General features: G+C 35.4%; 1 protein-coding gene across 11 annotated transcripts in view; it reads left to right on the top strand.

The window, feature by feature from the left end:
• Positions 1-18,326, top strand: part of Lrriq1 (leucine rich repeats and IQ motif containing 1) — a 185,343-nt gene that overhangs the window by 27,798 nt on the left and 139,219 nt on the right. For all 11 annotated transcript variants that reach the window (XM_040754967.1, XM_040754968.1, XM_021225984.2 and 8 more), the window contains 4 exons: positions 2,866-3,018; positions 4,205-4,355; positions 14,725-14,918; positions 16,895-17,022. In XM_040754967.1, coding sequence (XP_040610901.1) covers positions 2,866-3,018; positions 4,205-4,355; positions 14,725-14,918; positions 16,895-17,022 — 626 coding nt within the window. The remainder of the gene's footprint in view (positions 1-2,865; positions 3,019-4,204; positions 4,356-14,724; positions 14,919-16,894; positions 17,023-18,326) is intronic.

Below are 18,326 nucleotides of genomic sequence, written 5' to 3' on the forward strand. Positions count from 1 at the left end.
TTTTTTATGTAGACAGGTACCCAGAAAAATCAACACATCAATAAATAATATAGCATTTTTTCACTTGGAAGTTTTTCATTTGTCTAATATATTTGACCAGTAATTATTGGTGAGTGAAACAGAAAATGCAGACTTTGTCCCTTATGAACATAAGCTAAGAAATTCTCCATAAATTTTGACTGCCATAAATAAGATTTCTGTGTATTCTGTGAAAGGAAAAGAAATTAATTGGGTTTGCTGATTTACTTTCTTTGTGTATTCAGGATTTAACTATCATAGCTAGCACGAACTACAACTTAACTATATTCCTTGCCCTTTGGTAAGAAAAAAAATGGTTTGAGACAGAGTCTCATGGAATTTCCCAGGCTGGCTTTGAGCTCACTATGCAGCATTGTAGGCTGAAAGCCTCCTGCTCCTGCCTCAACCTTCTGATTACTTGGAATTGCAGGTTTTTACCACCGGTTCTGGCTGGTGATGAGATTTAGAAGAGACATCTTGGCTGGAGACAAAGAACGTAAAACTCAAGAGCTAGAAACTACAGTAAAATGTCCTCCATTTCCTAGTCACTGTTTGGCCATGGTTGCCAGCTCTGTGCAGCCACAGAAAGGATCTCTGTCATTCTTCACTGGTTTTTAGTTGGATGCTGCTACTTCTGGGGCCATTCTTTATATCGTCTCCTTTCCCTAAGTTTGTTTCAGGCTTTTCAGTATGATTACAGTAGACATTACTTGCAAAAACTACCCTCATGTACGTATCTTAGAGCTAGCTACAGGTCACAGTTCTAGATCAACAGTGTAGCCTGCATTGAAAGTACAACATAAGTTAGAGGAACTGAGAATTGCTCCTCGTTACTAGCTGGTCTTTGTCCCTTCAGTGAGTGGAATACTGACTTTTCTTCTGAATGCTTCTTTTACTCATGCCCTTTTATTTCTTGGGAACTCCTGTCAGCTTCCACAAAAGGGGATTAGCTCTCTTTACACCTTTTGGAGGGTCTACTAAAATGCCAACTAGATCTTGTGGTTAAGAGGTTGAACAAATATTACCTATTACTCTCGTCTCTGAAATGATGTGGTTAGCACTGGCAGGTAGGCCAATTTGATTAGCTGTGTCTACAGGAGTCTATCTTACTTTCACTGTCACTAAACAACTGATACAAATATTTTATAAAAGTTTAAAATAGGTATTAATATGTCCTGAAAATACTGAAATTATAAAATACTTTTTTGTTTCCAGAAAGTTCCTGTAATTTTTCTGTTTGACAAGTAGTTTATCATAGTATTTTATTCAACAACAGTAACGTTCCTACTGATTGTCTGATCATTTATCTTCAAATATCTGTGCCTGACCTCACAAACATCATCTTTGGAAGGTTTTTTAAAGGTGGTGTGGGGGAAATGTCAAAGTGTATTTCAACTTAGGTTATAGATTCAAGGATATTTCATAATTAAATCTCTAAAAGATTATAGAAATCTTGGGTCATAAATATACAAATATATATATAAATTATTTGAGAAAATATGTATGATTAAATGAAAAACAGTAATAATTATGAAGGTAACGAATTAATCATAGTTTCATAGGTGGGACAGTTCATCCCCAAACCGCAAGAGATTGAGACACAAAATTATCACATGTTTTTATATGACTGCTATAAATATATTTGAATCTTGTTGAAAGGATTCATTTTTTTATTTGGGAAACATTTAGTCAAATTCCTTTATGTCCCAACTGATATTTTTCAAGCTGATTAAACAATGATGGGCACATATGATTACTACTATATCTACCTGAACTTGAGGGATAGAAAGCAATTTAAAGCATGTGATTTCTATAATGCATCAAACAATGAATATGACATTTATTTTGATATCATATGTTTAGAAAACTTTAGGATGGAGTATAGGATACATTAATATATCACAGGGCCTTTTAAATGTTCAAACAAATGGAAGGAATACTGTGAAACTGCCCACATGTAGCCAAAGGCAGATGCCTGTAACAAGGTGCCGACATAACCTTCATTTATGAACTGTAATGAAATGAAACTACAGAAATTAGAGAGATTGCCCTCTCGTAAGTAACTAATATATGATTCTGACTGTAGAGTTGGCTGAAATAGGCATGCTGTCAAATCGGCAGAATAATGTTTTTCATTATTACATAGCTTGCTGTAATTGTCAGATTTTGAGTTATTCAATTCTCAGTCTGTTTTCATTTTCTAGTGCACAGCCACTATCAAATTATAGAATTTATCTGTTTGTATTCAAACTCAATAAGAAGCTCATTTGCCACTGTCATTTAAGTGGATTATACATTTTCATTCCTAAAAATATTTGAAAGATAATTGGTTTCAAGGATTACTTTAGGTAATTAATACTTGCTACAATTGAGATGATTATAAAATGGAACCTTTATTAACCTGAAGTTTAAGAAATAAGTTATTACTTTTGTTGGTTAAGCAAGACGTGGGCCAAATGTTGTCTGTGTAACTCCATCAATGTGTGTCCCTGTCAATTCTATTGTTGGACACACAGCACAGACCTTTATGCTATATTATACACAGAAAAGTATTTCAAATCCTGAAAACAACAAAAATTTGCTAAAGTTGAGGGAAAGACTATATAAGGGATTATGACATTGCTTTCATGTACTTTACCTTTGAATTTGAATTGATTATGAATGATGCCCTGACTTATCTTGCTGTGTTGCAAGTAAAAGAGACCAGATAGGTAGACTGAAACTGAGCTCTTAATAAAGGTAGGATTCTACATATACAATTTCCTGGGTGAATTTTTGAACACCTTTGCAAGGCTATATTGTGCTTTCCAATGGTGTCACTCATCACAGTCTCCTTGAAATGTCTAGGTCACGGCCATTACATTTCAGGATTTGCCCGGCTGCAGTCTCTCTACACTGGCAGAGTGCACGAATCTTCAGCTTTTGTCCCTCCAACGCTGCGGATTAACTTCATTGTATGGCCTGAACCACTGCAAAAACCTCAAGTATATCGATGCACAGGCAAGTTGCTTGCTGTTATCGTTTACCATACAATAAATATTAAATGGATGCATGTTTAGATTTCAGACATGATAGTTTTGAAGAAGCAGTAAAATAACTAGCTGAGCATCTTATACCTGTTGACTTGGTCTCTTATAATTGTCACCTATTAGTTGGGTTGAGAATTTCCAAAAATCCTGTTTTTGTTTTTTGTTTTAGCTTCATTGTTAAGGAAGTCTCAAAGGCGAGACTGTCTTGTGGCTGTTAGAGGTTCTTACTTTCCAAAATTGAGAGTCATCCAGACATGTACAAGTGTACATCAAACATCTGTCTACAGCATGTCACCCAACTTTATATTGGCTGAGCTCTGAGGTCATTTAGGAGGCAATCACATGTGGGCCAATATTGGGTTATCAGAATTTTTTGTTTATGTTTTTCTAGACAGGGTTTCTCTGTATAGCCCTGGCCATCTGAAAACTCAGTCTGTAGACCAGGCTGGCCTTGAACTCACAAAGATCCACATGCCTCTGCCTCCCAAGTGCTGGGACTAAAGGCATGGGCCACCACCATCCGTCAGGTTATCAGGTTTCTAAGAGACTATCAAATTGGTGTTCCTCAAAAATCTATCACCCTCTGTCTTCTGATGATTCACATAGAGAAAATTTCCTCATGTCTCAAAGATCACAGAATCGTGTCAATTCATGCCATCCATTCATGAACGTTGCATCTACATCAGATCCTGGTGGAAGAGCAGCTTCTCACTGCCCTTTCTCAGGTCCTCTTGTGAAAGGATGGTCCTTACATGTCAGAGAGATGTGTAGCGAAATGGAAAGATAACCCCCCTCATCCTCGCAGGAATAATGGTGAGAATGGGCTCAACTTATCACCACAGCCTTTCCCATCTGAAGCACAAGCAACACAACTAGCAACCATTCCACTGCACTCATTTGGGTTGTTCAAAATATTTTGTTGTATTATCCTCCATGTTATTAAAGAATATTAAGCAAATGTAAAAATAGTTAATTCTTTGTGGATTCATTTTTTTCTTCATAGTATACCTATTTGTATGAGTATTTTAGAAATTAGAGACTTATGTGTCAATTTAGACATCATATCTCAACTTTAAAATTTTGCAAGAATTGCGTATTATATTTATAAGATAAGACATTGAAATAAAATTAGTGTATTTTTTCTGTCTTTGCTTTAGGAAAACCAAATTGAGAGCATCAATTGTGAAAATTTGGAAAATCTCTGTGTCGTTCTTCTTAATAAAAACCTGCTGACTTGTATTCATGGTTTGGATGGATGCACTAATATCCAAAACCTTGAAGTTTCACATAACAAAATCACTCGAATCAGTAAGGTTAATTTTAATATTTAATCACTTATTTTGCATAATTTCATTTCGTTTCATTTGCTTGCTTTAGAGAAAAAAAACCCTATCTTAAAAACCAAAACAAAATAACACAAAACAACAAAAAACCCTGGGAAGATGTGAGGGCAATGCTCAGTTGTTAGAAGGCTTGAAATTCAAGCTTGAGGACATGAGTCTGGATCAAAGAATCCCTGTAAATGCTGTGTGGGTGTGGGAAGCTATCTGCAATCTCTGTCACTGAAGGAGGGGATCAGGGACCCTCAGCACAAGCTGCCTTGCAAGGTTAGATTCATCAGTGCACTCTGGCTTTAACTGAGAGATTCTCCCTCAGTGAATCAGGTGGGAGAGCAATGCAGGATGACTCCTTCAGCATCAGCCTTGGACCTTCGCATGTTCATGTACATGCATATGCATGCTCATATATCCACAGTGTGCCATATGTAATCGAAGGTGCATACTACATGCATACTGTATGCATACATGTGCACCCACATACAGACACATAAGAAGTGAAAAGCAAGTCAGGCTAGGGAGCACATATCTGTAATCTCAGTGGAAAAGAGGTGAGGACAGCTAGATTCCTCAGCCAGCCTGACGTCAATAGTGAAGACAGTGAATTCCAGAGCAATGAAGATGCACATCATAATCACACAAACACCTCCCCAATCTCCCCTCACACACAGTGGGCCACTATCTCTGATTTGCATATTTTACTATTTTTATACCTATTTAACCTAGATTAGAAAAAATGACATTGTTTAAATGTATATGAAAACAATACAAACTATGTGTCCTAAGTGAATAGCTGTTAGTAGTCCCTGAAGTTAGGACATTCTGTCCTTTGTTCCTTTTCTTATAGAAATGAATTAAACTACACCGGGGAATTTAAAAGCCATTTGTCTGGCCTAATTTTATTGATTCTGTACACGCCACAATTCTCAGAATTTGCAAAAATATTTTCCTATTTACTTGCTGTTTGTTACTAACTAGATCGCTTGAACTGACCCTGTCCTCTTTCACGGAGGTTGCTAACATCACACGACATAGTGTATTAGGGTAAATTTCCCCTGGGCCTCCCAGTAACTCATAACTGAATGAGCATAGCTGAGTATCTGAAACTATGTGTTTCATACTTTCTAACTGATGCAGCTGAACAGATACACTTAAGTTTTTAAAAAACTTAACATCAGAAACTCAAGGACCCTGGTAGGGACTGAACTAGCTCCTCAGCCAGTTCTGGAAATCTGTGCCTGTTTTCCCACATCTGTGTGTGACTTTTGTCTGGGTTGAGCCTGTGCAGGTCTCGTGCATTCTGTTGTAACCACTGTGAGTTTGTATGTACAACTGCCCTGTTGTTTCTGGAAAATACTGTTCCCTTAATGTTATCTCCTACCTCTGGCTCTCTTAGGCTTGATGCCTCCTCTTTCTCAAAGATCCCTGAGGTTAGGGGAAGAAGTGTGATAGGTATGTCCGACTTAGGCCCAAATATTCCACAGTCTCTTATTGTCTACAAGTTGACAAATTGAGGGCTTTGTGCTAATTGACCTCTACTGCAAGGAGAAGCTTCTCTGTTGAGCATCGAAGGATGCTCTGATCTATGAGGGTAGCCATACGTCATTAGGAATAGTTTTATTTTTGTGTTCATTTAGCAGAACAGTAGAAGTAGGGTTCTCTTTTGGGTCCTATGACTAATCTATTCATAGGTCTGTGACCCCTTTTGCAGTGTCATACAATCATCTCATAGAGAAGGATTCAAACTCAACCAGAAAGTGGTTGGTTATTCCCATAACATTTGTGCCATTATTGTGCCAGAGGTCATATCTGGCCAGCACTGTCATCACTGAAGCTCACACAGCTCACAGTTGGGTGAACAAACGCTTACTCTTTTTCCCTCCAGTATCATGTATAACACATTGTAGCACCATGAAAGATAGTCACTAAAGAGTTAGCTTCCATGTGAGTATTGTCTCGTTTTATCCATGTTGTTTCCTCAGCAATAGGATCTATTAATGGAGCCTTCTAAATTTTTGATGGGTCTTCCTATCTAGGTTATCTTAATCAGGAGCATCTCTTTCAGGCATGTCCAGATGCTAACCTATCTAGACCATACGTCACAGGCAGTACCAGGGAGTCCTTTCATAGCTGGATAATAGTCCTTTCCAGTTGTTAATCAATTTTAGCCATCATGTCATCATCATCATCATATCTCTATATATATTCTCTCTCTGTCTCTCTCTCTCTCTCTCTCTATATATATATATATATATATATAATTTCACTATATGTAGCACATTTTAAGTGATGTTCTTTAAGATTCCTCAAATTTTTCGCTTGTGGAGTTTATACCAGTCCTTTTCCATGACTGTGTATTATCTTTTCATTGTGAATTACTGACTGATGGTAGGTCAGTTAATTTTCTGTGATTTACATTGCAGGCCAAGGAGTACCTGTGATTTAGAAAAGTCAGTGTTGTACTCCCTCAATATGTGTAGTGTTATTTTGCATGTCAAATACTGAGTATATCAGTTTCTTTTCTGTTTACTGCACTGTTGATTTTTATGCTCAGACATTTCATTCTAATATTGTGTGTATATTGGCATAAATACTTAAACTTCACATATTCCTTTCTGCAGGTTCTGATATGTATTTTAATTGATTCTGTAGTTGTAGGTTGTACTTTTTCTGAAGATTTAAATTTCTTTTTAAACATGTTTATTGTTATTCTTTCTCATTTTCTTCTCATTTCTGCTGTTCAGAATATTGTATGGCTTCCTTGTCAGTCCTATATGGTGTTGTTTTAATGACTGTTTGACAAGAAAGACTACTTTTATTTTTTATTGGGAGACAATTTTCTTCAGTAAGACATGTCTCAGTTATTTCATTTATGTTTTCTTTCTGTCTGATTGATTTTAGACTGATGTGGTTGTGATGTTTTAAATGTCAGTTAATTATTTTTATTATTGTTAATAATACTATTAGCAACACATTGCTTTGCATAGCCTTGGTTTTCTTTCTGTTTTGAGACTTTGGGTTTCTACTGTTTCAAAGAAGACAGTAATTTTTATTACAAATTTCAGCTTTGAATATTATACTTACATATTTGTCTGTTTAATGTCCTTGAAATGAAATCTCATTTTTCCTTTATGGCTTTTTGATTGTTTGCTTTTTTCCTACTGACCATCTTCTACTTTAAAGCATTTTAATTATTATTCATTTAGATACTTACAATAATAAAGCATAGGTTTGTATATACCTTTTTGACCCATGTCACATAGTCCACTGTTACTTGTAGTGATCAAATAGCTTTTTGTTAGGTTTGAGTTCTGTCGTTGTATTCAGCGTGATGTTCTCTCTTGCCAGAGGGAATCCTTGAAGAGTCATAGGTTGTCCACTCACCAAATGCCTCCTCTCAGTTCCCACAGTATTCCTTCTGCAAATGTGTTGGTTCAGAGTGGATTATGTCAATTGTAACTCACTTGCTCCTGTACTAAAGTGTCAGGTTTGCACATTTTTCTTGTGTTTCTCTTCACACCAATCCCCTTCTATTTCATGTTGGCAAAGCAAAACATCCTTATTTTCAAAACCATCTTCTTTTCAATCATCTAAAAGGGTATACTTTAAAAAATGTGATTCCCTCATTTTCTGTTCCTGTCTTCATCTACTCCATAGTCTGAGACCACCCATGAATCTTCCCAAATAGAAATACTGAAATTGTTGATACATTTTTTAGTTTATTTTGAAATTCTAGTATAAATTCGAGCCTTGAAAATGTATTACTATGCAGGCACACACTAGAGTATGAGAGCAAAGCCAAAAGACTAAGAACAGACACTGTTTTTAAGAAGAATTGGTAGAGTCACATTTTTATTGGCAGTAGTGCTATGTGGTAATTTGTGAAAGCAATGATTCCATGGGACAGGGTATCTGTAAGATTTATGTGAAAACTGCCACTGCTTTAATTGATGTGCCCGAGGTATCTCTGTAGTACAGAGAAAACAAGGCTGAGATGTCTTTGCTGTCTGTTGGGTGTAGCTGGACTGCTGTATTTATTGAGTGTGAGCAGAGTGTATATTTGCAAGTGCTTTCCTGACGAGCAGTGGAGTCTGTTTTTCATCTTTAGGAGCAGCTTAGAAATTCTGGTCGAGCTATGTGAAAAGATAGATTCTGGCATTTGGATGATATATTGCTCTTAAGAACTCTCATGAAGGAGCAGGAAGATGGATTAGTATTTGTAAGTCAGCAAGTTACCATTCCATTGTATAATATTTCTTAAGTAGGTGAAGTAAAATTGGCACAAATACCATGCTATTTATATTTTAGTTTGAAATTGAACTGGTTGTCAGTGTTTTGCTAAGCCCCCTCTGTCTTTGCTGTAGGCAATAAGAAATGCTCACTCTAATTTTAATATTCAAAAATGTAAGTTTTATCTGTGTATCTTTAGATTTAAGTGGACAAGAATAGTGATTTTACCATTAATCTCTTTAAAACAATTCGTTTGAAATTAAAATCAATTCACTACAAATTAAACAATGCAATATTATAAGTAGACAATATGAAATACTTAGATTAATTTCAAAGTAAGGAGATACATTTTTAACAAAAGTAATGGTAAATTCAAGCTATAAACCGAATTTTTATTACTATTGAATTTGATACTTAAATATATTTAAATGCAATATCCATGGGAACACACTCTTCATTATCACTAGTGAGATGCACATTTAAATGTAAATTGAATGACAGTGCTAAGATTTCACCTTAACAAAGTACATTTTAATTTTACTCAGTGAAGTAAAGAGATAAGCAGCTTTTTTGAAGTATGTGCTTTTGTACACATTGTGCAATAGTATAAAGTTCAGTTTTATGTTTTTTAATTTTTTTCACTTAACTTCTTTATTGATTCTTTGGCAGTTTTACATCATGCACCCAAGTTCTGCTTACCTCCCAGTCCTGGTCCCCCAAATCCTCCCCTCATCCCTGAGGCACTCCCCCACAAAAGAAAACAAAGCAAAGCAAACAAATAAAAATAAGAACAAAAAAAACAAAAAATGCTTTTAAATTGCCATGTGCTCTTGGAACTGCTTGGAAAGATGTTTCCATTGAAGAAGAATTTGGCATAAACTGGAGTCTTTTATGCATTTTCAGAATGAGCACACAAATTCTTATGGCTCAAGTTCTCTTTAGCGAAGTCACTTTTATCAGACCAGACATTTAGTTATTCTTTTTTATTTAAATTATGTTTTATTTTTCTTAAACTTCCCATTCATAATTTAGTTTAGTTTGGTTGGACTGTAGTTAAATGGGGTGTTCGGGTATGATTTCTATAATTGATGTCTTCTTTTGCCTAAAATTGGGAAAACATTTGTTTTCAATTTGTGAGATGGAGAAACAATTCTGGAATGGAAGTTTGACGCCGATGGTTAAAGTTTCTAAAACTGGCTTACAAAGAGTCTTAAGAGTTAATGTTTACTTGAAATGGTTTTCTTTTAAAAATAGGCAATGCCAGTGAAAAAGAGGTATTTTATTTTTTAATTTTTTTTATTTAAATAAAAAACAATCTTATTTTACATACCAATCCCAGTTCCCTTTCCTTCCCATCCTCCCATTCTGTCACCATCTCCCCACCCCACCCCCATCTATTCCTCAGAGAGGATTAGGCCTCCCATAGGGGATCATCAAAGTCTGTCACTTCATTTGGATCAGGACCTAGGCCCTCTCCCGGGTATCTAGGCTGAGAGAGTATCCCTCTATAGGGAATGGGCTCCCAAAAGCCAGTTCATGCACTAGGGATAAATATTGGTTCCACTGTCAGCGGCCCCATATACTGTCCAAGACCCCCAACTGACACACATATTCAGATATATAATCAAGTGTAGAATCAAGTTTTCTTTATTTCTTTCATTTTCATGTGAGTTTTTAGTAACTTAAACAGAATCACTAGATATATATTTTTTGAAAATAACTCCATGTTTATGAAAATAAAGTTTTATAAATATCATTTACAGAAAGAATATATAACAGAAATAAATAGCCTGTGTCCAAATACTTTAGCTGTGTAATTCACTTCTTACATAGATACTATGAGGGGCTACAGATGAATCTTCTCTTCCTCCACATCCTTAAGGAAACCCATATACTAAAGTAAGCCAGTTGAAGTTGCGTTGCCAGTAAATGATGTAGACAGGATTTCAGCCTTGGAATTCACTGTTATTTTTACGTGTTGGTTTATTTTCTGAGGTTACAATATAATTACATCATGCATCTGCAACACAGCTTTTGAACCTAAGACTCATAGTCATTGTGTAAGATGTGACAGAAATACATCAAGATTAGCTTTTCTCAAAAAATATGTGTTTGAGTTATTGAGGGATAAGTGTAAATTCTAGACATTTCACGTGTAGAAATGGTCTCAGTATTAAGCCATAAACCGTTGGGTCCACTAGATGGCACTACATCACCTTTTGAAATGCACGCAGTGATTTAGTGCACTGTAAAAAGGGATTGCCAGGGTTTGCTAGGTTTTCATCTAACTCGTGGCAAAATTGTGGAGAGAACTCATAGTTGTCTCTTGACTCCTACTTCAGTGTTCTTGTTTCTCTACCATTTATAACCCTTGAGGACTTTGCACTGAAATCAAAGTTTAAGCTCAGCTGAGCATCTGTGTAGGTATTCAAGAAAACGTTTTCGACGTAAACACTGTCCACGTGCTGAGAGAGCTTGGACTTCAACATTGCATTTGTTGAAAGCTTCCTGGCTGCTTTCACATCTTTAGCTTTGCCATTCATTTCAGGTGACAGGGATGTTTTATTGGACACTGGTTAATTTCTGTGAGAATGCTTTGACCTAGATATTTAAAACAGGTATGAACATGTATCAGTTCTACCTCGGGGCCATAGGCACACTTGACTTAAGTTGAAGCATACGTTCCAGGATTGGGGGGTCTTATAGAACCTTTTAAAGAATTTCTTTATGCCATATAGCTACGAATACTCTAGGAACCCTGTATGTTTTTTATTGTTTCAGTCTTTTGAAAGGGGTTTTCAAGTATTTTTGTGGCTGTTTGTTTTGTTTTCAATAGGGAAGAACTATCCGCTATAATGACTGGGAAAGAATACTTTTCTTTGGAGTGTTGAGCTATTGTCTTAGCTCCATTTCCTTTTCCTGTCTATGTGAAAAACAACAACAATATGACAAAACCACATTAAAAGAGGAAAGCTTTATTTGGCTCACCATTCCACCATTGCAAGCTAGTTAAGGCGGCAGGAAGTTGAAGCATTTGCTGCTCATTATATCCACAGCCAAGAAGTAGAGATCTCTGAATACTGAATGCTACTCTTCAGCTTGCTTTCTCCACACTTACTCCAAGCATCCCTTCCTGGGGAATTGTGCTACCCACAATGGACAGGTCCCCTCACACAAATTAATATGATCCCAACAGTCTCCACATGTTTCCATAGGGCAACTTGATTGAACACTATCTCACCGAGGCTCTTCTGGATCTTCTGAAGTCAATCTAGATCATTATATTAACAATTTAAAGAAACTTTCATGTATGTTTTCAGTTCCATCCATTGTTAATAAAAATTTTGTAAGATACCAAGAAGAAACATACAAATTAACGTCCTTCCCATATACATATCCATTGTTTTATCTGAGTATATTCACTGGATCAAGGTAGTGTTTAATCAGTTGTATAAACCATTTGTGAGTATTTATTAATATACCTTTCCTGAAGGATATGCTCTTTCTGAAGATAACAGATTCAGTTCCTACAGATTGATGGTTATTTAGTTTCTTGTTTTATTGTATATATTTTATGAATGCAGTGCTTATTCTTTGGAAGTTCTCTTCTGAATACTTTAAATATTATTTTTAATAATCTTAAAAATACAAATAATACTCATTCTATAAATAAAAGAAGCAAGCGCCAGTAAAGCAAAACATCTTGCATGCAATAACAACAACTAGCCTTAGAGGAGACAAAACTCAGACTATTTGTCTCTCAGCTACACTGCCTATCCATGGAATGTGATGCTAATAAGACAGTAAATCATGATGATCTCTATCTCTCTGTGGGTCATAGGGACACATGTGTGTCACTACCCGAGTGCTTTCAAGTGTTGTTTGCTTGGTTGGTTGATAGGGCTTTGATAAAGAAATGCTCATCGGCCAGGGACACACCAACTACCTTCATTGGGTTGCCCAGGTAGCCTCAGGGAGCCTCCTGTTTTTGCATCTTCATTGCTAGAATGGTAAGTGGACACCACCATGACTGACATTCTTTATATGGAATATAGGAATTAAACTCAGGCCCTAATGCTTACAAAGCCAGCATTTTATGAAAGAACACAATAGTACAGATATGTCTTACAGCAGATACTTCTTCCATGTGTTGGTTACAATTCTTTGCATGTACACATGGATTAGTTGAGTCATGTGATTGTACTACATTTAGTCTTTTGGGAGATTTCTGTATTATTCTCCATATGGTTGTACAAATTAGTATTCCTAACAATGCTCTCTAAGGGCATCTTTTCTCTTTACCTTCATCAGTTCTTTGACATTTTAAAAATATTTAATTTAAAATTAAAATTTATCTGTGATTTTACCTTGGGTAAAATGCTACCTTCGTGTGATTTTGATGTGTACTACCCTAATGACTAGTGATACTGAGAATTTCTTTTTCACATAGATGTTCACTAATTGCATCCTTTCTTTTGGGAAATTGTTTTTTAGAACAAGCAAACCTTTTCCTTTGCTTTATTTATTTATTTATTTATTTATTTACCCATCACATGATTTTTGGTCCAAAAGTTTCACTACATTTCATAAGTTTTCTTTTAGAATTTCTCGTTTATATCTGAATTATTTTCTAATGTGAGTGAATGTTCTGTGTACAAGACCATCCTTTCACACTGAGTTTTCTTAGAATCATTGTTTTGAATTTTCTGGGGGATTTTGTCAATTTCTTTGAAGTCTATTGGTAGGAAGTTATTGTTTTCCTTTGATGGTATCACACTGTCTTCCCCTTCATGCTTCTCAGTTTTCTGTATTGATAGTGTGCTTCTTGTAGATACATCATTTTCACCTTTTCTTGATAATAATGTTACCTGCACATGCATCTGAAGGTGCTGGTTTGTTAGGTTTGTGTTCCCTTGTCCCAGCTGGGCACAGTGGTGTCATTTATATAATGTTCTAGTGTTCCTTAGTAGCTTTTTGCTAGATACATGCAGCAGTGCTATGAAGAAGGACACACCTAATAGTGGGTGAATTAAGCCTCACATAGAGTTTGTGCTGCACCAAAAGTGTCTTTTCTAGGTTCAAATTAGATTGGATTGTGATGTTCAGTTCATTGTTTTCTTTTCTTCACAAGGCTACCAGGAACAGTCTACTCCACATGTCCTCTTTCATCGGCGCTTTCTTCCAGTAGTCTTCCCCAAATAGACTCCGAACATCAGCTAGTTGTCTTTAAAGATGTATTTTTAGTTATGTGTGTAATGTGTGTGCACTCATGCACCAGTAGAGTCCAAAGTAGGCGTTAGTCCCTGTGGAGGTAGACTTCAGGTGTAAGCCACCAGATTAATCGGTGCTCAAATTTGTTTCAAACTGAATTGGAATGTGATGATAATACCATCAGTGTCTCTGTCATGCAAGTTTCCCAGTGGAGTTTCATTGCTGCCAAAGCAATGGCCTCTTCTCACTTTTTTCTTTTAACTGTGCCTGACATTATCCATGCTGTGTAATTTATTATAAATAAAAACACCCTTTACAGTTTAAAGGCATATGCCATTAGCACTTCACTGTATGTCACACAATTCTAATTCTCTTTGCTTCTCCCATCTGTTATTTTGTTTTGTCTGCTGTCTGCAAAGAAGCTGATGCCTGCAACTTCATGGTTCACTCTTTTATTTCATCTTGGATGATGCTTGAAAAAGTTTAAAAAATGTTATTTATTACTCTGATTTCAAATAAAATTCTCATTGAAATTGGCAATTGTTTCCTTGTCTGAACATTCTCATTTCCCAAATATTTAATATGCATTAAATATTTCTTTCAGTTTTTAATTAATAAATAATGACATAACTAAACACTGCATTTCCAAGACAAGGAATAATGTTACATGTCTGTAGTCCTAGCAATTGGAAGGGTATGGTAGGAATTTCAAGAGATCATTGGTAACAAAAACTATATCACAAATTTCAGGCCAGTCTGAGTTTACAGGGAAACAATGTATTACAAAAAATGCAAGTGTAGATATAGATGTGAATTATCTCCAAATACCAGTTTGCATGACATTCTGTCTCAGGGAGAACATGTAATACAAGTGTAACATTAGAAAACTTATCTTCCAGGTGGTTTAGAATCTTTGAAATACCTTCAGCAACTAACTGTGGACCATAATCAGTTAATTAGCACTAAAGGACTTTGTGAAGCACCCACCATTGTATACCTGGATTGTTCACATAATAATCTTACTGATGTTGATGGCATCGGAAATTGTGGATTGCTCCAAATAGTAAAGTTGCAGGGAAATTACCTAAGAGAGGTAAGTTATTTAAAACAACTGATGTGTGTAACTAATGCAATATCTTTCTTTAAATTGATGTATCTACCATACTTTTTAAAGCAACTTATTATTTGAACATTTTTTCTTTATTTTACATTTGAATATTCTTTCCTTTTTAATTAATCAGCTGTATGTTATTTCCAAGTAACCTTTGTTTGTACTTTTGAGCTTTTGATAGGATATATTAATTACACAGAATAATGAGATTAGTTCTGATATTTCCATACATGGCACAATGTATTTTGACCATATGTTCAAAACACATTACATTGTCTTGTCTACTCCCAGTTATTTCCCTTTTTAACTTGGTGCCCTTTTACATCATTTCTTTCATACCTATGTGGGGGGAAGGGAGGGAGAGAGAGGGAAAGAGAGAAAGAGAGAAAAGAGAAAAACTCATTGAGTTTTAGGAGGACTGAAAACAGGAATATGGCTAGGGAATTGTTTTTTTTTTTCAGGAGCATGTAAACCCTACTATTACCTGTGTAGAAATATTCAGAGAATGGTAGGGCTCCATAGAACATTCCCCATTCCATGACTAGGTGTTGACAAAGCACAACCTTGAGGGAGATTTTGTATACCATCAGAGCAAGAATGGAATAGCCATGTTATGCCCTGAAGACAGTGTTCCAAATGCTCCATCCACCACATTACCTCCAGTCCCAGCATTATTTTGCTCTTTGGAATGTTCTGTGATCATTAGAAAGGAAACTATAGAAATCCCATTTATGGCTTGGCATTCGGCACTAATTTATTCTTCTTACTTTGATCAGTGATGCATCCCTATATTCACCACGGTAAAACTAACTGCAGTATTAGAATAATTAGCTTAGTTGTTGAGGAGATATTTTTGAAAGGCATACCATGTTTAATGAACAAAATAACAGTATTGTCCTCCCCATTATAGCTTATGAGCTTCCCATCTATGGAGTTTATACCAGGTTTACTGTACCAGGCAGAAATGTTGTAGTGTAGAGAAAGCATCAACTTCAATCAGAAAGCAGTTGTTTACTCCAATAACAGATTGGCCAATGTTGAACTACCGGGTTCATACCACTTGTCTTGTGAGTATTGTTGAACATAGGTGCATAACTGAGTATTGGATTTGAGGACAGTTTTCTCCAAGAAGCCTGTATAGTATTTTGCTACAGTCTCAAGGCTAGATAGCAAAGAAAGTTTCAGTCATATTTCAGTTTGATTTCTTTATGTCATGCAACCAAGGTAGGGGGAGTCTTCATCAATAGGATCTTAACCAGGTAGTTCTGGTGAGCAATCAAAAACAGTCACAATTGCCCATATGTTTTAGGCCAACAACATGTAGAGGTGAGCTCTCAGCATTTTCATTTAATAACATTTAGTATCTGGGAGGAACTTTGCCTACCTACATAGGGTACCATCAGTAAAAATGCATTGTTTTTTATTATATTTCCTTATTTTTTTTCCTATGTCTTTTCCTTTATATGATCGTGAGCTCACTCCCATGCAGTTCCCTAGCCCATTTCCTTTCTTCTGTCCTTCCTCAGGTTGAAACCTTTCTAACCACAGCATCTTGCCTTTCATACTTGTATCCTCACATTCCACTATCCTCTCTTAAATATTCTTGTGCTCATAGTCTCCTTTTCATTATTTTATATTTTTATCCACATAGGAAAAACCCCAAATGCTTAGTGTCTTGTAAATAGAGTTTGAGATAGCATATCGTTATTTCTGAACCACATTTATCTGTTATTGATATTAATTGCACTTTATCATGAAACTTCTTTTATAAGGACCATCAAAAATAATAGTTAATTAGTAGGCTTTTTATTCATCCTGAAAGACTCAATAATATACTTTGAGTTATGATCTATTTCTTATAAGATGTATGTTTTTAAGCCTTGGTAGAATCTATACTTTTGAATTTGGTTACAAAATAGTTGGCCTGTTATCAAATAACAAAATATATTTAATTGTAGCCTCCTTCCTTAAAAAATCATGTTCTGCTTAGAGAATTGCATTTGGATGACAACAGCATCTTAAACGTGGATGTACTTTCTTCATGTTGGCTGCCTTTACTACAAGAGCTTAGTATCTCTCAAAACAGGTAAGAATACATTTCAGGGTAGTTATTTACAATTGCTGTGTGATGTACGTAAACTAGAAAAATTGAGATTCTTTCAGTTAAATCACGATACATCAATATAAGTCAGTAATAAGATACAAATATAATTATTTAAAGTTTTAAAATTGAAGAAACTGACTTACTAGATGCTTTCTGTAAAATTTTATCATTATATTCTCCTCATATTGTTTCTCCTAAAAATGTATTTGTAGAAACATCTCAGGGTAGGTTTGTTTATGTTTATAGTGAATTGGTCTTTGGAAAATACAGGATATAGGAAATTTCGTTCAGAGGGATGTCTGACTCTTTCAAATGGTATTTATTAATTCTCAAAACAAGGTTTTTAAATCTTCTCTCCATTTGCTTGTTTGTAGTTGTTAAAGTGGATTTAAATTTAAATTTCATAAGAATATAAAGCAACACATAATATATCTTCACATTAATATAAAATGAGTACCTGCATCTGGATCATTGAACAAAATTATTAGTCAAATCAAAATAAAACTACAAAGAGTATAATTCTTTCTCCCTGTGCTTAATATTTCATTGAAACCTGTTCATTCTAGTATGATTAATTTATTAACCACAGGCATGTTGAGTAAGGTAATTGGAGCACCTATAACTAGAAATCACTCCTTTGAGTTACAAGATGTTTACAAGACAAATGAAAAAGGCAACCATGTGCATATTTAAAAACAATATAAAAATATCTCTAATCTTTGCCAAGGAGTAATCATATCTTAAGCATATTTGTATCAAATGATTTAACACAGATATTAATATTTGAGAATTAAAAACTGAATATACATTTTGAAGTCCACTTAAATTGTTTTACTCATATCTAAATTATGAAAACTGATTTCATTTAGCAGGACAATACTTAGATATGAAATAAGCTCCTTCTAGTGAAACAACATATGTACTTTGGACTTACATGACTCCATAGGATCATTTTGTAACAAATATGATCTCAACCTGAAGTGATCGGTTATGTCTTGGACAAATGTAGTAAACCATGCATGAATGGGCACACACACATATTTGACAGTAGTTCTCAAACGACATTTCTAATACTAGAAAACATTTAAATTATGAAAACCTTAAAAGACTGATCTAGACCCCCTGAATGTGGTGGATGTCAATTTGGAGGTCTGGACAATCTATCGGGGGGGCCCTCTGGTAGTGGATCAGTATTTATCCCTAGTACACAAATAGACTTTGGGAGCCCACTGCACATAGAGGGATATTCTTTCAGCCTAGACACATGGTGGAGGACCTAGGCCCTG

Source organism: Mesocricetus auratus, unplaced genomic scaffold, assembly GCF_017639785.1.
Source record: "Mesocricetus auratus isolate SY011 unplaced genomic scaffold, BCM_Maur_2.0 Super-Scaffold_100011, whole genome shotgun sequence".
Lineage (NCBI taxonomy): Eukaryota > Metazoa > Chordata > Mammalia > Rodentia > Cricetidae > Mesocricetus > Mesocricetus auratus.